The 24,597-nt window shown below is 38.2% G+C and overlaps 1 protein-coding gene across 1 annotated transcript; it reads right to left on the minus strand.

The window, feature by feature from the left end:
• Nucleotides 1–708: 708 nt before the first annotated feature.
• On the minus strand, nt 709–18,649 carry PAX9 (paired box 9). The gene is made up of 4 exons (XM_027847419.1): nt 18,478–18,649; nt 16,996–17,622; nt 13,373–13,512; nt 709–3,304 (listed from the first exon to the last, which is right to left on the minus strand). Exons 1-4 carry the CDS (start codon nt 18,479–18,481, stop codon nt 3,050–3,052), a joined length of 1,026 nt encoding a protein of 341 aa, XP_027703220.1. The 5' UTR covers nt 18,482–18,649; the 3' UTR covers nt 709–3,049.
• Between the last annotated feature and the right edge of the window lie 5,948 nt (nt 18,650–24,597).

Raw genomic sequence — 24,597 nt, forward strand, 5'->3', positions numbered from 1 at the left:
AGCAAAGAGATTTTCCCCTTCTAGACAACACTTATACCTGAGTGAACTAATACCTTGAAGAAATTTTGGTTAGAAATATTTTAAAAATTAAATTAAAAGATAACATTGTCATTATTATTTTTATTAAGTTAGAGCATTCAAAATATAAAAATAAAAGGCTTTTAATATACTTATATACATACACAGCCTTCTGTTGTACATCCTTTTCAACATGATTTTCAATTATATTTCAGCCCAATCTTTTGATAAAAGGACGATTAAAAACAGAAATGCAAAGAAAAATGAGAATGTGCCTTCAATAAGATCCAATTACATTCTAGCTACACAGGTTATATTTCCAAATTATATCAAAGAGGACTTTGCCTGCATAAAGGCCATGTAATTGAAGTGTTAGCCTCTCCTTATGGAAAGTGTGGAAAAATACATCTAAAGATTATATCTGCCAGTTTAAAAAGAATACTTTTACCCTCTGGGAAACAGAGAGGATATGTCAATGATAATAAACAAAATAATCAAACAAAAACTTCACTGCATTCCCCTTCCTTTCTAGTTTTTTGAGTGACTTCAAGTTGTGAGATAGTTCCAATAACAAATAATGTTTGGGGTTTGCTTTGTCATTTTCAATTTACACCATGTGAATTCTCTGGTGTTAAACTCTTCGACAAAAAAAAATAGTTTTCCATATTAAAAAAAATACAAGAACCAGAAGAAATTATTATAAATAACGTAATAACAAGAGACTTTTTAAAACAGGAAAAAAAGGAAATAAAAATATTTGGTTTCATTCTGCCCAGTAACAATTAGCAATATTTACCTAGAAAACTCTGCAAAACATTTGACAATGGTAATTCTAATTCTATTACCTATGTCAGTTTTTTTTTCCTGACAGGCAGAAAAGTCCCTCTTTGGACAATTTTTAAAGTGTCCACAAAACATTGGATTGGCACCTCTCATTCTTTTGGTTTATAGTCTACTTTTTCACTAGACTTGAAACTCCTAGATGTCAATAACAGCTTAACAAGATCAAAGGAAGCCCTGAGAATTCAACTGCTCCTTTTGCTTACTCGTACTCCTGAAATTATAAGCCTGTTTATAGCATAGAAGTTAGGTTGCTTTGACTGCTACAAGACAGCTGCTTGAATGGGGTGGGGGAGGGAAAGGACTTCCTTGGTCATGATTTTTGTGGGGAGTTTGCTTATTGTTTTTGTGAGAATGATTTGAAAAAATTAGCTAATCTAGTTATCTGGGTTTAAGATGAGGCCATGAAATTGATGTAGCAAGAACTGAATTGCCATGTAAGCTGTGTATAACATAGAAAGGTAGAAATCAAGATTATTTTGTGAATGTAATCTTTAACATCCATATCTAGTGACATACCCTTTTAGTTATTGCACAAGTCAAAAAACCCCACAATATATTAGCATTCTAATAAATGAATTTTGCCAATTAAAAAAGATACCAAATCATTTTCATGCTTTCAATTTCAAGCATGTGAAGAAGTTTCTAAACAACAGAAAAAAATCCTGTAGAATTTTGCCCAAGAAAGCAGTTAAGATGTATGAACACACACACACACACACACACACACACACACACACACACACATATATATATTTTCTGTAATTAACATTAAATCGGAATATAATTGAGATGGAATGATTTAGCAATTAAAAGTTTCCTGTGAATCCAGAAATTAGTAAAGGGAATTTGTTAAAAATTAAGTAGCATTTGTATGTCTAGTACCACCACCAGTTTACCTGTAAGTGAAACATGCTCCTGTATAACAATGTAAACTTCACAGCAAGCCATTTTTACATTCACTAGAACCAAACTTTCCATTTTCTTTAAATTACAACACAATTTTGAGCTGAAATTGCTGAACATACATGTAAGTCAACAATAAAAGTACAATTTTGTTTCACAGTGGTTTTTCTTTTAACTTAAGTTCATTGTAAAAAATTGTCTTTGCATTTTGTTTCACATTAAACTTAAGCTTCTAAGTGACTTCCTCTACAGTTTTTTGTTATTGTTCAGATATATTCCACCTGCTTGTCATTTTATGCTTGGCATGTGTGTAGTTCAGTTAAGGTACAGTAGGGGAAAATGACTTGTCCTGTTTGCCTTTTGATTCCTCTGCTGTACGAAGAAAATGTCCTTCATGAGATGTTGAAGCCTTCACCGCATACACAAAAAGTGGTGGGGTGTGGAGTCCACATTCCCAGTGCCTGAGTAGCCCACCACCAAAGTCAGAGATTGCCAGAAAGTCACCTTTTTTTTTAAAAAAATTTTCTTCTAAAATGTATGAAGATTGGTGGGGACATAGAGGAATAGCAAAGTACCAAGACACAAAAACACAAGTGCTACCCAAAGTTATATTTACAGAGTGATAGAAAATATAAACAATCATGCCTTTGGAACCAGTTTGAAACACCAGAAGGAACAATTGAGATATAGTCTTGGTTCTACATACAATTCCACTCGCACCCTCATTGTCATCTGTTAAAATAAATTGGTTCATTCAAACAGGTTAGTTGTTGATTTGTTCTCTAGGTGGATAAATTGTGAATCAAAGCTTACTCAGTCACCTTGGTTGATTAGAAGGTATAGCATAACTTTTTTCTATGTTTATTTTTCTTTATTGATTTTCACAAACCTCAACAACAAATTGCACATTTTAAAAGTTCAGGTTGATTTAGAATAAATATACACGTGTGGTTTTACCAATGAAATCAAAAAAGTTTCTTGAGCCCTTTGAGGGATACAGGTTTCTTCCACAAGTAGAAACACTGTGTGGGCAACAGAAAATGTCTCCATTCTTTAATGTTGCTTCTGTTATTTAAATCCTAAAATTATTTCAGCTTTTTTGTAGAGAAGTTAGGCCAACAAATATCTATGTGTCATTAACACAAAGGATGTGAATTTAGAAAAGGAAGTGGGAAAGATTTGGGAATAGAAGAGATAGGGTAGTGTGGCCTTGGGGGAAGGAAGAGGACTGACTGATGCAGAGTGAAACAGGTTGGGGTGAAGTTGTTCCAAACTGAACTTCATATCAGAGAGCAGAAGCTGTAACAGAGTGACTACCTTCTCTGGCTGTCTGCATGCCCTTGAATGTCAGCGATGCTGGGATGTCACAGTTGTGGGGGGAAAGTGGAGTGCTGCCAGCATGTTGCCAACCATGTCCAGCAACATAACCAGAAGGAGCAGCACTGTACGTCATATAAGGTGGCACTTGGGCTGGGGTGGGATAAGGAGCCATGCTGGATGCTGACACAAAACTGCTGACGGCTGGGAGACCATTTGGTGCCTGAAATGGATAGGAGAAGAAAAGAGGTAGAGGGAAGAAAAATAATTATATTTGAAAAATAGAAAGCAGGTTCTTAGGAAGAAATAGAAGGTTGACCTTGAGCAAATTATTTAACTACAGTCTGAAGATTTGGTTTCATGTTATTAGGACAAAATGCATAGAGTAAACCCCAAAGAGCACTTACTATTTTTCACTCCTCTGGGCTAGGGCATTGGGTGAGGGAAGAAATGATACTCATCAAGCTCCCTAGCACTTTGTTTGGTTATAGAAATCAAACTCTATTCATTTTCTCTGGCTCTTACCTTGAAGTGTTTGTGCAAGCTCATAGCGAATAGTTTCCTTTCTAATAAAGAAGACAGCAGGGCATAGCTGTCAGTAGGAAGTCACGATGCACATGACCTCCCTTAAATATGACATAGTTAAGTATTTTAGCTTTCTTACCATAAATGCCTACTTGACAAAAGACAAGCAAACAACAGGGTTTTTGTTTTGTTTTTGTTTTTCTCTTGGTTAGGGTTTTTTACAGAGCTCAGGAGTTCTTGATATGAAGGTTCTTCACCTCAGAGACAGCAGGGATGGTCTGAGGATAGAATTCAGGGGTCTGTGAACTTGAATGGGAAACAAATTACATATTTATTTTCAACAACGTTTGGTTTCTTTTGTAAATTTATGCTTTTGAGAACAATATTCTGAGAAAAGATCCATAAACATAACCAGATTATTAAAGGGGTCCACTACATGCAAAAAGATTAAGAACCTCTGAAATAACTGGTGTATGGGTGAGAAATTAATTTTCTATCAGGATTTTTTTTTTCAAGAAGGAAGCCTCTCATTTATATGTTAAATGTTAAATGTTCTCATAAGTAGTTACCAAACCATTTTGAAATTGTTGGGATAATTCATTCAAAAAGTTCTTGAATCAATCATAAATTTTAAAGTTATACCAATGAACTATTAGAAATAAATTTAAAATTGTAATTTTCAAAAAAATATTGTAGTTTTTCAGAAACAACTCCTTAAGAAATTATGCACTTTTGGAATGTTATCATTATTGTTACTATCAACACCACAAAAGAAACTCTGAATAATAATTGACTCTGGCATGGATTTCCTTTGTGTTATTCAAATCAGTTTTATAGTCTACTTCAAATTACTTTGTACGTTGTTAAAAAAAAAAGTAAAGAATAAATCTTGCTTCCTAATGGTGACTTAAATCAACAAATTTTGACATATTTTTCTAATGAAAGTATGACTGGGGAAGTTTGTTTTTCAGAAAAAATTTCCATTATTCAAGATCAATACATAAATGAATATATGGGGTCTTAGACACATATATATACACATACACACAAATATATGTATCTTTTATAATGGAAATGTGTGTACAAATGTATGTGTATATTCACATATATGTCCAAAATACTGAATTAAATAGAAAAATTCAATTCAAAAGTAAAATTTAAATAATAAACAAGGTCTTTTCCCCACTAGATATTCTCTAAATTCCTTCCAAAATGTAAAATCCAATGACTTTGACTATGTTCTAGTTTAATTTGCATAATTTAGTTCAACTTGCTGCAATTTTTATTTATCACTTGTTGAGCAAATTTAGTTCCTTTGGTTGATGTAAACACACCCTATGATTTTCTGTCTTAAAGGAATACCTGGGAAATTTTGCTAAATGGATCATTATGCTTCTCTTAGGTATCTGTTAGAAAGAATAAAATAAATTTCAAATGGAGCTTCTCATTAAAAATTTGTTCTTTGCCTAAGAATTGAAACACATAAAACTGGATATATGCTGTTAATTTTTTATGCTTATTCTAGAGGTAGTGTGGTGACTCTTCCAGAAAGTCCTATTACCCTGAAGAGGAAAAGTACTGGAGATTTAGGAGAAAAGTTATAGGACAGAAATCTTTGAGCACAAAGATTGCTGAGTGACTTGACCTATCTAATAATAAATTGAAGGATGTTTTAAGACATTTTTGAGGAGTTTCCAATAGACTAGGAGAAATTAGTTGCTGAAGGTGAATTCTGTTCCTTTTTTGAAAGCTTTTCACATCTGTAGTTAGTCTTCTATGTGGCTACTATGAATGGTAAGCACTGAATTTCACGTTTCAGTTCTAGAGGTATTCCTTAGCAAAGATAGAAACTTAAACTATTGGTGCTTTGTATTCTGATAATAAACAAGAAATCCTATTTCCTGTGGGGAAATGAGTAACATATAGCACCCTTCTCAACTTTGAAAAGCTTAGAATTGCTTTTATTTTCACAAAATGAAAACGCTTATCATTGTATTTGCAATAATAGCTGCATCAAATAGTTAGCATATGCTAAAACTCATCAAAAAAAAAACTTTCGTAAAGGGAAAAACTACATTCACCTTCAAACCTTTTAATTTTTCAATGAATAAAAGTAATTAGGTGGAGGAATTCTATTTCCCGCCTTCACAACATCCATTTTCTAACTATTGCTTTTTCTCCCTACTTTTTTTTTTACCAACAGTTTGTCTATATGACAAACTTTTTTACTGAAATTTCTGCTTTTGTTAAAATTGCATCCTCCCTACTTTCTCAATGTTAATCATTTCCCTTGCGCCTTATGTCTCCTTACCCACCATTATTGTCTTCCCCTCTGTTCTCTATTGAAACTTTTCCAGTCATATTTTGTTCTAGTGCCCACAACTCACTAAATACACCAAGGTTTCTCTCTGAAGAAAAACTTCATTCTGAGCTTCTCTGGAAAACAATGCTGGATCAGATTCTTATTCCATAGAATACTTTCAGAACCTAGGGGATGTGGAAGACTGGAATCTAGCCAATATTACCTTCAGGTGCAACCCTTCATGACTAGATTTACTAGCTCAGGGTAGGTATGCTGCTAATTTCCTTCCTTTTTTCATGTCAACTCAATTTCTGCATCTTCAGGGCCCCAAACTTGGTGTTTGTTAGGAATCTCATTATTATTAAACACTTTATAGCACTTTAAAATTTGCTAGAGATTTTAGAGTCATTTTTATTATGTACTCCTCCCAAAACCCCTATGAGAGAAGTTAAACTTGTCATCTTCCTTTAACAGCAGCACAGAAAGGCTAAATGACTTTCTCTAACACCCAGAACAATAAAATATTCCTTTAAATGGTTATCCAGAAAGTCTTTGTTTTTGGTTAAGCTAAAGAATGACCTCACTTTGAGAAAGTATTATTTTTTTTTAAACACATTCTTAACTTTATAAACTTAGAGTTGGAGAGATGAGGGCCCAGATTCTGAACATTAAAGTGAGCTTGTCCCCTGCCACCTTCATTATACATTCACTCTGGAAACTCCATAAACACTTCAATTTTCTCACTATTAATTTAGAAAGTGCCACTGCTGAAAACCACAGGTCTCCACAAGACAAAGTCAATTGATATTTATGAAACAGCCACTGAAGGAGTAAAATTTTCCACAGCAAAGAAAGCAATACTACAGGTAGCCACTCTATTTGTTTATTCTTCCCACTAAATCAGCACATGGGTCTAGACTTCCAGAATGCACTTAATGTTTTCAATGAAGGGTGTATAACCAATCTGAAAAGCTATACTTAGGTTAACTAAAGACTCCTAAATGTACATCATAAATAAAATAAAAATAAATGCACTAAATTATTCCATTTAATGAGATTGTAAATACAATTTATAAATCAACCAATAATATGGAATCCCCAGGGAAGAGTAAACAAATTTTCCAAATGAAATATCAGTAATGAAAATTTCATTTTTGAAAATGGCTTTACCTAATGATGCTATAAATAAAAGCTCAATCCATTAGTCTCTTTTATATGTATATATTTTATAAAGACCCACAATAATTCTTCCCAAAAAAGGATCCCCAGAACCAGTCTGTTTTCTGCCTGGTTTTGAAAACAATATTTACCAGTACTAATAGAAACAGACAAAAGAGCATCCTCTAGAAAGAGCACTGTTTTGGTTGTTGAGATTTTTCAATAAGTAGAAAATGAAACCCACTAGGAAGGAACAAATATGAACTTGGATAGACTTCAGGAAATCATAGAAGATAGAAGGGACTGACATGCTGCAGTCCATGGGATCATGAAGACTTGGGCATGACTGAATGAACAACAGTGTTAGAGGATAATGTTAGAAATAACTTTTAAAAAGATACTGTTGTTGAGCAAAGGCATTATTAAAATGAAAAAGAGTAAATTGCCAAATTATACAAAGTAACTAAAGTTACTGGGGTTCATACAGGTCTGTGACCTCAAAAAGTCACAATTATTTAACATATGAAATGTTTGTCCAAAGATGTGTTATTTTGCCTTTGAACGAGTATGCATACTTTGTTACAGAAGAAGCATTATCCTCTGAGTGACCAAAATAATAAGAGCTATTGACAAATAAAAATTCTACCCTATCTATCTTATTGTTTGATCCTGAAGTGTTTGGGTCTCTTTCCCACCTGAGAGAGAAAAAATGGAAGCCTGTTAGTATTCAAACAATGGTGACCACAGAAGAAACTGGTATGACAACTATTTGGCCATTGGAAGCTACGGATTATTCTTTAAATTCTGGGAATTGTCTGTCCATGCAATAATGTCCTTCTTAAAGAAAATCCAGAGGAAGAGAGCCAGATCCCTTACCCAATCTTTAATTCCCTCATCCAAATAACTATTCCCTCAAACTCATTGAATTTGCTTCTTGTTAACACTTTTGTAAAGTAAACTTGGCTGCAAGTATAGATGTGCTTTATCTGGAATTCCAATCTCGAAATCATAAGCAAGAAAAAGCATTGGGATATATTAATAAACAAAGATGCCTAAATGTTTTGTGTAATCATTCTTTCTGACTGCCAATCCCTTCCATTAATCCAGTGTGTACTGAGCTGACCAAAAAAAAAAAAATCTGATAAAATGAAACGACAGTTGTAATCGTGGTTTCAACATTCATCAGAAAGGATATTAATTATATTTAGTTATCAAGTTGCAGATCTAAATGTCATTGGGGAATGGAAAACTATAAAGCATTGATGTTTTTCCTGTATTTTATAATTTAAAAATATAACATTATCAGCTTTAAAATAATGTAAAAATTGACACCACCTTTTAAAAATATGAAGTTTTATGAAAGCATTGTATTTGACATATTTCATCATCAAAGATTTGCTTGTTAATATTCTTGGTTAAAATCAACCAGTCTAATACCTTCATAATTGAGATCATCACAAATTCCAAAGAAGAAGTTTTATTTTATCCTAAAATGAAGATAATACCTGTGACCCAAAGCCAGAAAACCTAACTTTTAGTTTTCTTTTCAGTTAGACAGTAAATAAATAACTTCTTAAAAATTTTTCTGGGAAACTTTGGAATGTCTGCAAATAATTTACAAAGTAATTTAAACTAATACAAGCTACCAATTCATTAAATAATATGTAAAAGGGTATAAAAGAGCTAAATTCCCATTGTTCCTTGTGAAATCTTTTGTATTATATTACAATGGTCACCAAGGGTTATGTGTTCCCAATACCAAAGTTGGAAAGGAACTAGCCACAAAAGAATAGAAGAAAGAATTGCTTCATAGAGCAACAAGCAGAGTAGGTGTTTTTCTTTTCTAAACTTAATGATAATGTCTCAATTTTTATCTGTGGATAAAAGTAATCTGAATTTATTAGTATTTAGGTGCAAGACATTTCAATTTGTCTGAGGTGGTAGGAGATATGGACTACTAAAAGGTACCATAAAATGCCAATCATATAGTGCAGCAATGTTAAAAACACTTGAAAACATTATGCTGAGCTTTCCCTCACACGTGAATGTGTAGCTGAAATGTGCATAAGGCTCTAATTATGAGGAATTCAGCAGACATTCTTTGGAGCTTAAATTGGAAAGCAAAAACACCAGCATACAGGACCCAATCAAATCTATGCTTTTTGTTGTTGTAGTCTCATATAGAATCATAGAATTTGAGAGTTGGAAGAGATCTCAGTGGCCATCTAGTCCAATGCAAACACAAAAGGAATCTCCACACTATAATATACCAGTGAGTCATCATCTAGTATCTACTTAAAGACCTTCATTTCTTAAGACAGACCATTCCATTTTTGATAGCTCTAATTGTTAGGAAGTTTTTCCTGACATCAAATCTGAATTTGCCTCTTTGAAACTTTCCCATACCACCTCTCTTCTCCCCCACCACTTACTATAATTTGAAAGTTACTTTGGTGGAGTTTTATGACTTGAGCCTCAAGAATCTGGATTTTCCCCTTGTTCTGATGTCTAACTTCGAATAAGTGACTCAGGCCCTGCAAGGTTACATTTCCTCATTTATAAAATGAGAGAGAGAATGTGAAATATGCACTTATACTGCACAGTATGAGGAAGTTAAATAATGATATCTATTGTGTTCATAAATGTCCTTTAAGAGTAACAAATTGTTTAAATGTTAAGAATTGTGACCTTTTTTGCCGTGCAACCCCAAAGCATTGCACACTTGGAGATCAAACGTATTACCAAAAGTTTTGCATTTTAGATCAAAAATGTTAATGACATCTTCAAAAGTAATATTAATAAAGTTGTGCTTTTTGGGACAATGAAAAGATATATGCACACATATGAGCCTGTGTATACGTATGCATGAATTTTTAGTCAGGAATTACATTACATGTCCAGAATCAAAAGGTGTTTGAATCTCCAAATCCATATAGGATTCTTTTTGATCTACAAAATCATGTTGGTGATAGTGGATTTCCTCCTGAACTTGGGAGTCAGGAAAAGCTGAGTTCAAATCCTGCCTCTGATACTTACAGTGTGACCATCAGCTAATCATTTAACCTTTATAAGTGCAAGTTCTCTTATCTGTAAAAGGCCCAAAATAATACCTTGCAACAAAGGGTTACATTGAGGCTCAAATGAAATAAAGTATGTAAAGTGTTTTGTGAAAGTTAAAATGATATATTGTTTAATATTTAAATTAAGCTTAAGTTAATATTAAAATGCCCAGCACATTTTAAGTACTCATATCCTTAGAAAATTAACAATGCACTCAAAGACTTGAAAGTGGTTAGACATCTTTTGCATTACTTAAACATTTGCATTATTTTTAATTGTCTAAATATAATAATGTAGTATATAGTTCCTTAGCAGTACAAAATTAGAATGCAAACAAGAATATTCATTGGTTATTTTGATATATACCAGCTTTTCTTTGGGGTGGAAAAAAAATCAGTTTTCAGCTTTAGTTTTCTCCTCCTGAGTACATACATCACTTATTATTTGACTTGCTGTTTCTTTCAGTTCTGTGTCTGGTTCAATTCTGAGATTTACTGAATCTGAATATTCAATCTGTCAAATGTAAGCAATTTTATTAAAGGTTCGGAATGCATCTTGAAGCAAATAATTCAGTGTTCAAACTTTTATACTTTTTATTGATTTAGCTTTATGAAATTTATGTACCTTACATATGAATAAAATTTATTTAAACTTTTTTTAAGATTTACAATTTGGTTAAATGATAGGAAAAGAGACTCAAGGTCTCTTTTTTTTGCATTGAGAAATTACCTATATAGCAACTGATTTCATCAGTTATAAAGAGACAACCAAAGAGAACATTAAAATACTTTCCATCTGTGTATTTCTTCATTCTATTCAGAGGATGTATAATAATGTCCATCAAAGTCCTCGGAGAACTGAAGATTGAGCTCAAGAACATAATATGCTATGCTCTTGAATTCATAAAAGTGAATTCAATTGCTAAAAATTCAGCATTAATAATATGTGTATGTGTGTAGCCTGCTTGTTCAGAAAGATAACATCAAAGCCCTCTTCATAATTTTTGCTTACCAATATTACTTTTAGCAGGAATAGAATCTACAGAGAGAAAACTCTTTCCTTGTTAATAAATGTTTTGATGGGGGTTACGTATCACCGAAGAGGGAAAATAAATATTCTGATTCTGGCCAGAGAGATTAAAAGCAAAATCTTCTAGTCTTCACTGGACTACTTAACAGTGGTATTATTTTTAACAATTCTCAAACTCTTGATATTCAGGCCCTTGCTTAACTCATTGTGTTGTAGGGAGAATGCAATGAGATAATGTGTGTAATTTTTTCTTCTTTATTTAAGTTATTAAAGTGGGGGAAAGAAAGTTTTTGTAAAAGGGAGAGTCATCTGGGGTTTCCAAGAGCTTAACATAAGCAAAAAGCTCAATTTATATTAGTAATCTTTTTTTTTTCAGGAAAGAGAAATCTTTAAAACTCAAAAATAAAGGCCCTCAGGGAAAGGTAGGTATTTGGAGTTTTCAAAATTCTGACTTGAGGTATGTTTGGGATAAGGGTAATATGGAAACATTTGAGTATATTTGTAACTTACAAGCCTGAGTATGTACTTAAGTGCTGAGTATGTACTTAGCTGTTGAATTTAGATTTAAAACTCTAGGGTGGTAATCTTTATTTGGCTTGGGTTTTGTTGTAGTTGTTGTTGTTGTGGTTGGTCGGTTTTCTTTGAAAAAATGAGTGCCTTAATACCTCCTTTTGAGGGAGGGAAAGAAACAGAAATTAAACAGTCCACCACTATTCAGTTCAATTTGAGGTTTTCTTTTGGAAGATTATGATTTGACCTTTAATCGGCAAATGCTAATTTTATTAAGTTTATCTAGTTGCTACACTTCCCTGTGTGGCAGGTTTTGGTTTGTGATGGCCACAGTAATTCCAGGAAGTGTTTAAAATTAAGAATAAAGTGCATAATCCCTAAGCCAGAAAATACCCGCAGACTGGTTGTCTTGACTCACACGGCAGGCATTAATCAGAAACCTCTATTTAAAGATTTCTGCAGAACTGCCAATGGGAAAACAAGTTGGGAAAGAGAACTCCAGATGAATTTGGAATTAGAATTATAGATTTCTCTATACCTTTCTTTTCTTTCCATTTTGGGCACTTCTGAGCCACCAGAAACATCTACCCTGAATCTGGCTGGGGATGAGTGTAAGGGGTTGCTGGTTAAGACTCAAACATTTTTCCCTACCCCAGGAATGAGCTACTTGTGTCATCCTCCATCCCAGCCTCCTCCTCTCCCCTGAATTCAGGACTGACAACTAGGGAATGCTGGATGCTGGGCTCCAGATCTGACAGTTGGCTTCCTGCCTTTATCCAATGCCATCCTGAAATTCTCAAAGCATAAGTCTGGCCCTGTCATTTCTTCTGTTTTTGCACGGAGGCTCGGCACCTCCTGAGGGTAAGGTTTAGGAGTGAGGGTGAGGGTTGAGGAGATTTGTGCTTTGTAGGCAAAAGGATCTCCTCTGGCTCTGGCAGCAGGAAACCTCAAGACTATTCAGTCAATGCTGTGGCTCTTGGGGCTTCCATCCTAGCAGAGGTGAGTCATATGGAGAATATATTTCTTCTGAGTTAGGGATCCATTTGTGATTACCCACTTTAGGCTAATGGACATGAATTTTGGGGAACTAGAGAGGTTCAAAGTAGGTGAAAATAGAGAAAGGGAACTTTGAGTTTAGGCAGTTCTCTGACTCTGCTCCTTGGAAAAACAGAACAGGAGGTCCTGGCTCTTAACATTCTAACAACTTGGTATACCATCCTGACAGTGACTAGAACCAGAATATTCCCCATCCAAAAAGTCATAAAATCATAGGATTCAGAGTTGGGAGGAACTTTAGAGATCACCTGGCAGCAAGTCACTTAATTAATCTCTCCTAGTTTCAATTTCCTGGCCTGTAAAATGGAGATAACAGTACCTTTTGAGGATTAAAAATATATAAAGAACATGGCAAAACTTGTCAATTGTTATAATTATACTTATCTAGTGCAATCCCCTCATTTTGCAGATGGGGAAGCTAAGACAAAGTAACTTGCTAAAGTCACACAAATAATGAGTCAGGATTCAAACTGAATCCTGACTTTTCACTGTACTACAGGGCTTAAAAAATACACACTATGAACCTCTGGTTAGTCAGTCTCCGAATGTGCCAGTACTACCACCTTTCGGAAGAGACGTATATGAGGGGATCTGGACGCTTTCTAAAAGTTGAGCTTCAGGAGTGCCCCTTGTCCCTCAGTCTTTCCTTACCTGTCCATATTTGGCCTCCTGTTCCAAAGACCCTTTCTCCAGCCCGTTGACCGGGTGCGGGGCAGGGGTGGGGAAGTTGTTTCGGCCCAAACTGCTCCACTCTTCCACCTTTGGACTGTGGTAGGGGGAGCTGTCGCTCACTGCGGTGGAAGTACAGGAGAAAGGCAGAAGTTAGGCAGGCTGGAGCCTGGCTGGGGCTGCACAAGGATGACTGTGATTTCTGGGTGCATCTAAACTCTCCTCCCCCTGGCCTAGAATTCCCAGAAAGGAGCTAAGTGATGCCTCTAAATCCCGAGTCCGCAGAATTCAGTCAGATTCCTCCCTTGTCTTCCCCTACCCCTCCTCAACACTGGGCCAAGCCATCTCTCTTGGTCTTAGGCTCCATTCTAAATAGGTTTCAAGTGGCCCTTTTCCTTAACTCTTCCAGCAAGATTTTTGCTTTTAAAAAAGAAAAAAAGACTTTCATTTTTCCGCCTGACTTTAGTGAAGAAACTGGAGGAGGAAACTTGAGAAAGCGTGTTTTCCCGCATCAGGGAAAGAAAAAGAAGAGGCAAGAGGCAAAGCCTGCCCTCCCTCTTCATCTTAAACCCAAAGTCCATAGGAGGCTGACCAAGATCAAGAAGTCTGGGGCTGAAGATAAAAAGACTGCCCACATCTCAGGCTTAGTGTAAATGTATTTTTGTTTACAGATATCCCTCTGAATTTCACATCTATTGTGTAAATCTATGGAATTCAGGAGTAAACTGGGGTCCATGTACATTTGGGGGGGGGCAAATTCCTGAAAAAATCCTTATTTTCACTAATCTAGAATTGAAATTTAACATTTCCTTCAATTATGAATTTAAAAAAATAAAACATTATTCCTGATAAGGGGGTGTCTCATTAGACTTGCCAAAGGGCACATGAAAAACTTAACTATGGACATAAATAAATACTTTCAAAGTCCTTTGAAAGCATATAAACAAATAATATGACTTATACATATTTAGAATTGATTACACGAGTGTCCACTTCTCTTAAGTGTACTCCTGATCTGGATTGTCTAATACAGTTACAGTTATACAGATGGAGGCTAATGTCGGGATATGTGTACTAGTAAGGTTTCAGATGTGAACAGTAGAAGTATTTATGAGAAAATGAGGGACTGTGAAAATAAATAAGTTGTCTACCACCCTAAAATGCTGGGTTTTACAGAAAGGGTTAGAGAAAGAGAGGTCATGCAAGGAAGAGAAAGAGAATAGTAATAAAAGCAAGTTCAATAATTCGAAATTTTAGGAAGAGGAGAGAAAGGTTCCTCTTGGTTTTCAGCTGACTTACACAAATGTAAGACAAAACAATTCTAGAAGCCTAAAGCTATGCTTATTCATTCGTCAGCACTTTTCTATTAGTATACTTCTTTTAAAAGAGAGAAAGTTAAAGACATGCACACTCTGCAACATTTTGATTTGAAGTGATAAGGATTGAAGAGTTCGGGTTTTCTTCTTTTTTTACTCCATATGCACACATTGTATATGTGTGTGTGTGTGTGTGTGTGTGTGTGTGTGTAACAAGGAGGGAATGCTGAGGAGCATCGATTAGGTGGAATATTGATTTTTCACAAGCAAGATTCTCAATCCTAGAACATTTAAAAAAAATCACAACGAAGACTTTTTCCTCCTCACTCACTAATCGGAGAAACTGCCAAGTGACACTTAGTCTAACTGTGATTCTTGTGGGAGAACAGTTTTCTTTTCAACATTAAACTGTCTACCCCTGTTGAATGAATTTTCCCCATAAATGAATTAAGTCGTGTTCCCATTTGGACTGAGGCTATGTTCCAACTCAGAGCTGTCTATATCTTTCCGTCTTCGGTAGCAAAATGCAGTCGATGGGCACCAGTCAGCAGATGTCTTAAGAAATTGAGATCTCTCAGAAAGCCCCCATTCCTGCAGATCTCACACTTTCCCATGAATAGGAGCTTCCTTTAAATGTCATCGAGGTCAGTTTATCCTATAAATCAAGGGCAAACAACCCTCAGAATGCAGCTTCCAGTGTTCTGTTCACCCTAACCTGGCTGGCTCTGATGAGGGTAAGAATTATGCTTTTAGAAGAGTCTTTTAAATGCTATTATCGACAACAAGGGAATGAAAAGCCAGCACTTTTGTTTGGTTACTGAAAGAGGCAACTATGCCAATGTGGTATTAATAAAGGAGGAAATAACTGAAGGTATCTACCCCTCCCAAAATGGAATTGCCCCTCTGTTCTTTTCATACCCATAGAGAGCGGTTAGACAAGTTAGGCTTACACTCTTCGGTCCTCAGCTATCATTTGAGATCTGCCTCTTCGGCATTTTGACTTGACGGTGTTTTAACAGCTTAGTAAAAGAAAACAAACTTCGCCTACGGAAATACTGATCGCCTTGGACCTTGGGGAGTCAATCTGCCTAGCCGAAAAAAAAAAAACAAAACCAACCTCTCCCTGATCTATCAATGCAGAAAAATGTCGTGGGAGGAAGAACTTGTGTGTTGGGGTTGGGGTTGGTGTTGGGGGCCAGGGCAGGGAATAGAAAGGGAAAAGGAGAGAAAGGGGAACGATCCTTCGGCGGCTAAAAGTGCAAAATCAAAACACAGCTACTCTGCAGAACCAGAGGTGTAGAGGAAGCTGAGATAAAAGACAAGCAGAGGGCAAAAAGTACGAAGGGATGAAAAAAGAAAGAGAAGGCACTGAGTATAAGGAATCGTCGTTTATTTCACTTTAGACAAAATTAATGGCTAAAAGAGTTATTAATAAGAATGTGCAGATTTTAGGTAAAGAGAAACAGCTATCAACAAAAATTGACATTATCTCCCTCCTACTTTGTTTCTCTTCCACCCCTCCCGAAATGAAAGGTAGATCGGAGGAAAGAACAGTAATAAAGCAGAAAATTAGTCCCTGGAAGGAGAGCCACACAAAGTAACCGATGTTTTTTTCTTTTTGGCTCACTCACTGTTTCACAAAGTGAAGCGTAAGAATGAAACCAATTAGGTGACATTTGAACTTCCTGTCTGAGCAAATTTGGCCTGATTGCGAGAATCCGAGAAGGGGAACCCTGCAATTTCAATGCAAAGCCCCAGCTCCATGAGTCCGGATCTGGGAGCTGAGTAGACTATATTTGGCTTTGGAATAGTTAGCTGGATCCTTTTCTCTTCTCCACTGCTATTTAAACCTGAAGTTATACTGCCTTGGATTAGTAATTTGAACCAAATTTTAGAGAGCAAAATCTAGAACATATCCTGAAGCAAGGGAGAAAGAAGGAAAAAGAAAAGGAGCATGTGAAACACAAGTTTGGTTGGTAAGGAGTCTGGCTTCCGAGGCTAGTAGCTAGAGGTGAAGCAAAAACTTTTTTTTTTTTTTAATTAGTCAATTGCAATTCCTAGGGCAGAGGGATAGAGGACTCGCTATACTTCCCAATAAAAATGTCTTCCCGTTAGAAGGGTCAGGAAACAATCTGTAAACAAGTAGTTCTCCAAGTGGAGAATAATAAAGAGGTTTGAAAGTCTTGAAGAGGAGTGTGTGGCGAGGTGAGGATGGACAAGGAAAAAATGAGCATCGCTGCCACCATTCCCTCCCTCTCAGCCCCCAACCTCACAGTGGCCTGAACTTACCTTGGTCTGTGATGGAGCGGATTCCCAGGATATCCGTGACAGAGTGCGAAGAGGGCCAGGTTCGAGGCATGGCCATATTGCTGGGAATTCCGGGAACTCCGGGAGGAGTGGGTACTTTGGCTGCAGCTGCAGTAATGGGACTCGGATAGGAGTATATGTGGTTATAAGGCAAGGCGGGTTGCGGCGGTGGCTGATGCTGTTTGTAAGAGTCGTACTGGCTCTGCTGAGACAAGTTCCCAATCTTGTTGCGTAGGATTCGGCTGATGGAACTGACCGAAGGCACGTTGTACTTATCACACACACCGTCTGCTAGCAAACGATCACGGATTTCCCAGGCAAAGATTCCTGGGTCCCTCTGTTTGTAGGTCCGGATATGTTTCACCACAGTGGGGGTAGTGACCCGGGGTTTGCTTCCCCCAATCGCCCCAGGTAAGATGGAGCCCGTCTCATTGTAGCGCGCCAGTATCTTACTGACACAGCCATGGGATACCCTTAACTGTCGGCTGATGTCACAGGGTCGGATGCCCAATTGGGCCAGTTCCACGATGCGGAGTCTGATGGCGTTGGGTAGAGGCCTTCCGTTCACGAATACCCCTCCCAGCTGGTTGACCTCCCCGAAGGCTGGCTCTGCAAAAGAACATACACGAAAACAATGCGCGCGCTCGCGCGTGCACACAATCACACACACACACACATACACACAGAGTATTGTGACAACTGTCAGAGCACCAGTCTTCCTCCTTCCTGAAGCTCTGGGGGGAGGGGAGGGGGAAGGAGCCCTGGGATGGTTTCTCTACAGCCCCTACGGGTCTATCAACTGACACTCCATCCTACTCCAAGTCCCAAATCTAAGTGAATTTCCCCCAAATCGCACGGTTCGGAAGCCTCACTGAAATTAGCTGTCTGGTTGCTTCATCCCCCACCCTCCTCCCGCTGTCCAAGCTCGCCAATTGCTCTAGACGCAAGCAATTTAAAAATAAGAGTCAGTCGGACCACTGGAATTCTCAAAACTGACTAAAGGAAATTGGACACAGTTCTTGGGATTTAAATTAGTACATCGGATTCAAAAACTCCCTATGTTTCCACAGGTTATGCTCAGCTTGATAGTCTGCCCAGCCAGTTCTATAGACAGATTCGAGGGGAAACCAAATATGTTGTGTGTGCCTGTCTAATAAAATGCCACCACCGGTACTCTAGTGATCCATGATGTAAAAGTTTCTTTACTCTAATGGCTTTAATAATCACCCAGCCAGCCATTAGATCTCTCTGTACTACTGACCTTTAACTCATTGTTACAACTTGTAGAAACACGAGCAAAGTCAATAAGCAAGTTGTGACTCCCCAGTCACAATTTATGAACTTATGATTCTCTCTCTCTCCCTCTCTCTCTCTGTCTCTCTCTGTCTCATCCCCCACTTATCCTCCCATCCATTCTGACAGTACAGAAAATTTCCCCGATACTGCACGCAGCCACTTACTTACCCATTACTTTGAGCAGGACACCAATGAGCAGCCGCTCTAGACTCTCAACAACTAACTTTCACTACCTCCTCAGTGCTTTACTCTCTCCTCTATCTCAGGCCACGGGTCCCTCCTGTTGACCCCAGGAGCAGACAACAAGAACTTAAAGAGGGAAAGGAATAAAAGGAAGTCGGTGCCCCGATGAAAGAGGTATGAGTTCTACATTTCAATCTAAGCAGTAAAGTGGGATGGGCTGAGTTGGGCTGGGCGTCTCTGCCTATCAATCACCAGTGACCCACCTCCAAGGAGGCGGGCCTCAAAGAAAACGACTTTCAGATTGGCTGTAGATGGTAACAGACAGAGTAATCCTGGAAACTCCTTCCGTTCCCTCTTTTAGGCGTGCTCAGCACCTGGATTACTAAATAACAATAGAAATGAATACTTAACTTCTGCCCAATTGTAACTCAAAGAGAAGGCAAAAATCAGGATTAAATATATACTGAATAGTCAAATTAAAACATTAAACCAGATTATGGGGGATGGGGACCGGGAAGAGAAGGGAACAATTACGTTGGGTCAAAAACACATAGTAGATTAGCATTAAATCAGTGCCTTTTTAGGCGAATATCATATAATTGCAGTTAACACATGAGTTCGAAAGTGCTGGCTGAGGAAATAAAAGAAAAGTATATAGAATTATATAATCTCTAATGGTGTCGTAACTTTGGCATAAAGAGCCACCTTTACAAACTCCGTCATAGCGAAAGAAAGGTAGGCCTGTTGAGACCACTCAAATTCAGTGCCTGGGAGGGCTGATAAGGTTCAATATCCTTCCCACAGAAAATCATTACCTGAGAAGTGTTCGGATTCAGAAGCTGGTGGCATCACCAGCTTTGCCTTAAGAAGTTCAGTGCCCCCACCAAATGACTGTCTTCTCTACGTAGAACCTGCTGCCAGAAAGAACCACCAGGTCGGAGGTAAGTGGGACCCAGCTTCTGTGAGTAGTCTTTAATTACAATACTAAAGCACAATACTAAAACTGTAGCAGGGCCAGCTGCATTTGGCTATAATAGTTCTATAGGTAAAATCTTCACCTGGTACAAGCCAACCATGCGGAACTCAGCCACTCGGAAGTTGTTTCCCATCAAACTGCTGTTGTTTGTAACTGATTTTTAACAAACATTGTGTTCAGGTTCAAATGTTCGGAGGAAGTGCTTTGACTTAAATCAGAAAGATTCGGTGAAAGGAAGATGAAAATGTCATGCCTGCGTGCTTGTGTGTGTGTCCGTGTTCTTGTGTATGCGTATGTATACAGAAATGAAGCCAAACTTCTTAACTTTTTGGATACTTCTGCATTAACATAGAAATTGTAAAGGTCATGATACACACTCTTGGCTAATACTGAGTTAGAATATTGATGTTTTCGTAGATTGTGGAGGATGTTACTTAAACTGAAAACAAGATTGAGTATGTCTTTTTGAACCTGGCTAGCGGACTATTTCTTCTTAGTCACAATGATAATAGTACTTTACATTTGAAATACTTTGCAATTTACAAAGTGCTTCCAAATACTGGATTGTCATTTGGTCCTCCTAACAACTCTATGAGGTCGGCAGTCAAATTTGGTATATAGTTATTCCCATTTTATAGGAGAGGAGTTTGAGACTAAGACCTTAAGTTGACTTTCTCAAGATGATCCGTCTAGTAAGAAGCAGACCTAGAAGAAATGTTCCCTTTAACAACAACAACAACAACAACAACAATAACAACAACAACAACAATAATAATAAATCACCAACTGCTCAAAACAAAAACAACAAAAAAAAGAACTCTTATTGGAACTCATCTATAGATTCCGTGGCTCTTTTTATATGTTTAAATCCTTAATGGTTTACAGTCAAAATATCATGAAAAGTTCCAAAACTAGAAATAATAGTGGGACATTAAAGTCTTCTGGATTTTTAATCTGCCTAGATAGTATTCGTACCAAAACCTGACCAGGACACCTATCTTTTCAGAATATACTAATTTGCTTCAGCCATTTACAAAGAAATTTTTAAAAAGAAGTTCACTTCTTGGGCCTTATGCTTAATTCAGTGGGATGCTTAATTTCCGTTCAATAAGAAATGACAAATTTTACTATATGAAAATTTATATTAAAAACTTGTCATTCTTAAAGTACTTACGTATAAAAAAAAATAATCCCACTACCAGTATGTTAACTGCAATTGTCAACTTCAACGTATAGCATCTTTCTCTCCTGACTATAACGTAATGATTTGGAGAGACTGGACCAGCTTGGATGGTTTCCCTTCTAATACCTTTGATAATTATATTTTTTCCAGTCGTCTCCCTCTTCCCCTAGATGATGTAGAAGTTTGAGCTCTAAAGATTCTCACCAAGGGATTCGAAATTTATTTTGAGTAATTCTACACCACGGGTTCCCCTTTCTGCAATCTAGAACATTTCCAATGCCTTTCTGCCTTATGTCTCCTACTTTCTATTTACTTCTGTAGTTCGCTTTAACCATTGCCTATTACCTACCTTTCTACATTTACTTACGCGATCCTCTTCCCCTCGCCCCGGGTGCATCTGCTACGAGCCTCTTTTATGTCTAATTTACCGCTCCCACTACCTTAACACGAAGGTTCTGATCCTCTCTCACCTGCTCTAAAAGTGTGTTTCCAATGTGTTCTGTAAAAAGTGGCTTAGAGAAAAGGTTTATTAGCAGCGACCGTGTTTGATTTGCTTCCACCTTAGTGAGGCAAGGCATAAGGGTCAGCTCGGCTACTTATCGAGGAGGCGAGCGTCCTGGGAGAGAGCAACAGCAAAAGGTACATAATCTCCCGATGACTAGCCTGGTAAAGAGCCTAAGTTCAAACATCAAATAATCAGAGGGAACTAAATTCCCAGGTCTACCCTCTTGGAACAGCTGAATGAGGGGGCTGGAGAAATTTTCTTCAAGAGACTTTGTGTGCTTCCCGGAGAGTGAGAAACCGCAAAAAGAGACTGGGAGAGGTGGGTGGAAAGAAAATGGGAGCAAGAGAGTTTTATTAGGCAGAGACATAAGAAATAGGTGAGAGTAGGGATCCAAGTCAGTGTGAGGAGGCAGAAGGGTCAATTTAGGTCTTACGCCTTGCTTTGTAGAGCCTGGCTCCTAGTCCTGGAGATAACACATGGATTGAAAGAATTTTCCCAACAGAGAAATTTACAGACAAATCAAAAGCACCAATACTGAGGTCCCCAGCAGTTTTAAACTGAACAAAAGCCAAAAAAACCTTTCCCTCTTTTCTTGATACCTTCCTTTTAGGGGAGACCCGTTCTCAGTTCTCAATGTGAATATTTACGTATTGGAAAATTCCAAGTTGGAAGGAAGAGGAGTATGAAAGGGGCAAAGGAGAGGGTAGCAAGAAGCCTTCTCACCCCACCCTACTTAATCCTGTCTTCTCAAAACCTACTGGCCTTCACCCAGGAAGAGGTCGGCAATAGTGAGGAGAAGAGGGAAGACGCGCATAGAAACAAGTTTAACTATAGACAATACCCCTAGAGAGTTTGAACAGCCGCTGTAGAATTGAGTTAAAACGAATAGCTCCTTGAATCTGGGTGACTCCTTTGGCTTCCCCTCCCCCAAAACGCTGCTGACTAGAGACTCTATAAAAACTCAATAAATCTGCCACCAAACTCAGACCCCTGGGGTTTCACCTGTAATGCACCCCTTCCCAGCCCCACCCCGGAGGCCTTGGAAGAGAAGCCCACTATCTGAAATTTTCCAGGTATAATAGATCCTAGTCAGCTACCTTTCCAGGAGAAACAGATAAGGTTCTTGTGCCCAGGACCTTCTCAGGTGGTTCCTGGAAAGATTTTAGGCAGAATAGGCCTACGAAGGTGCTTCCCTCTTCTTGTCTCTATGGGTTTGGTTCTCTCTTCTCCATTTCAGCCCCTACCACCAAGTTTGTTCTTTTCAGACACCTCACTGGAAAAAGAAAACCGAGGGACATGCTGCCTGGTAATGTCTGAAAAGCCTGGGCTGCAGACTATTTGCAGGCTGGAGCACTCGTTTTGTTTATGCGTTTTCCATTTGAAAATGAGTCGGATCTGAGGAGGAGAAGGGAGTGAGAATGGGGTGATTTCGCCAGACGTTTTCAAGTTGAATTGGTAAAGAACAGAGAGAAAAATTACCAAAGGGTAATATTATACTCAATCTTTCCTCACTTATGAAAGATGAATCCTGTTGGGCAAATGAAAGAGCCTAGGACAGGTCGCTGCAGGGAACACCTAAGGATACCTCCTGTCCCCATTCCTTTAAAGGTGGGAATGGAGGGACTCTGCAAGCAACAAAGTCGAAACTGAGCTCGAGCCACAGGACCTTCGTTATTTGGAAATTTCAGTAGGAAAGTTTCCCTGTGGTTTGTGAGGGGATCTATCGGGAATAAAAAACAAATGAAACAAGGATCCTTTTTAACTGTTAGTGAGTGAATGTGGGACAGGGAGAGAACACTTGAGTGGACAGATGGATGGGGGGTGGTGGTGGCGAGGAAGGGGAGGGACGATTGTATTGAAAACGAGCAGGTGTGCGTGATCTGTGCCTTACAGGGATTTGGAATTGCAGTTAACCAAACGGTTCTAAAAACAAAACAAAACAAAAAACCCAAAACAAACAAAAAACAAACTAACAAAAAAACACTGCTCTAACAGCTACTTGAGTCTTAATCTAGAGTTTAGAGTGCAGTGGAGCAGCTTTTAGCTATACAGAGCGAGGTGAGTTAAGAGCAAAGCCGAAATAGTGTGAAAGAGTTGCTGCGGGGATCAGCTGTAGTCCTCTGTACATATGACTCCGGATTCTAGCATAGATCAGCCCAGAGTTCCACTACCCCCTCATTGCCTTTCTCTAAATTGAGAGGTGGCTCCAACTAGCCATTACTTGTTCATGCAAAAGTTAGGGTGGTGAAGGTCACAAAGTGTGTATGCTGGATTTTGTAGACTCAAGGAAAGTACTAAAGAGTCTTCAGAGGGGAAAGAGGAAGGAGTGGAGGTGGGGTTGGGGGTGGGATGGATTTCGGGAAGGTAAGAAGAAATAATGTTAAGAGATTGTGGGATCTGGGGGGAAAATCTGCCTCAGCATCTTGATGAATTGCAAAACAGGAGATGAATTTCTTCAAAAAAGGAAAGGGAATATTGAGCTATTGAGCGAGGCTCTAGGCGTACAGGTAGTTGGACGCCCAGAATTCTCCCAGACACTATCTAATAGTTGATTAAGAGTGGGGGGCCGATCTGGACTACCGGTCTACTGCCTCAGCTCCGCTTCAGAAAGGAAGACAGAGGCCACCCTACGAAGAGGCTTGGGGATAGGATATGCAATTGCCTCAGTTCTTCACTTCATCCTTCTCTCTCCTTTGCCTTTTTATCCCAACCCTCCCCACTCTTTCCTTTCCCCCGACAGTTCCTCCCAGTGAAAAGTGCCTTGTGATATTCAGAGAATGAACCAGAGCTTTCTGATGCCCTTTTCCACAAGCCGTGAAATCTTAACTCTGAGCAGCTCCGAAGGAGGGACAAGCCGCTTAATCTAGAGTGCAACAAGAACTGGATGCCGGCTGTGCGATCTGATCTAGGATAGCTCTTTTCCCTTCTTTCTCTGAGGGGAGGGGCCTTCTGATTCTAGAAAGCCGCTTTCAATTTTTCTGTTGTTTCCGGACACTACGTGCCCCCCTATCTCCGCCAAACACTCGCTTCGCTCTTTACTCAGCTGCACCCCCCCCCCCTTTCCAATTAAAAATAATGGACATTTCTTTTCGGGTTCCCAGCATCTACTTCAGTTGCGACTTCTCTCCCCCGCCCCCCTCCTTTGTGTTTCAGAAGAGAACTGGAGTCGGAGGTGAGAAGGGACGGGATCGGTTCACTCAAAAGACTGCAAATATGTAGTAAGCCTTTTCCTAAAAACATAAAGAGAGAAAGGGGGAGATGCCATTACGCCAAACATCTCTTTTCTGAAGCTAAACTTCATCCCCATTTCAGTTGAAGGCCGAGTAGTTTTTAAAAGGATTGTGAGGTACAGATTTGATATGCTTAATTTTTTTCCTTATGAAATATTTAAATAACAGTGAATATGTTCCTGTGGAAAAGGCTCTGATTGTGTTAGCGTAA

This window comes from Vombatus ursinus, unplaced genomic scaffold (assembly GCF_900497805.2).
Source record: "Vombatus ursinus unplaced genomic scaffold, bare-nosed wombat genome assembly UNPS02015406.1, whole genome shotgun sequence".
Taxonomy (NCBI): Eukaryota; Metazoa; Chordata; class Mammalia; order Diprotodontia; family Vombatidae; genus Vombatus; species Vombatus ursinus.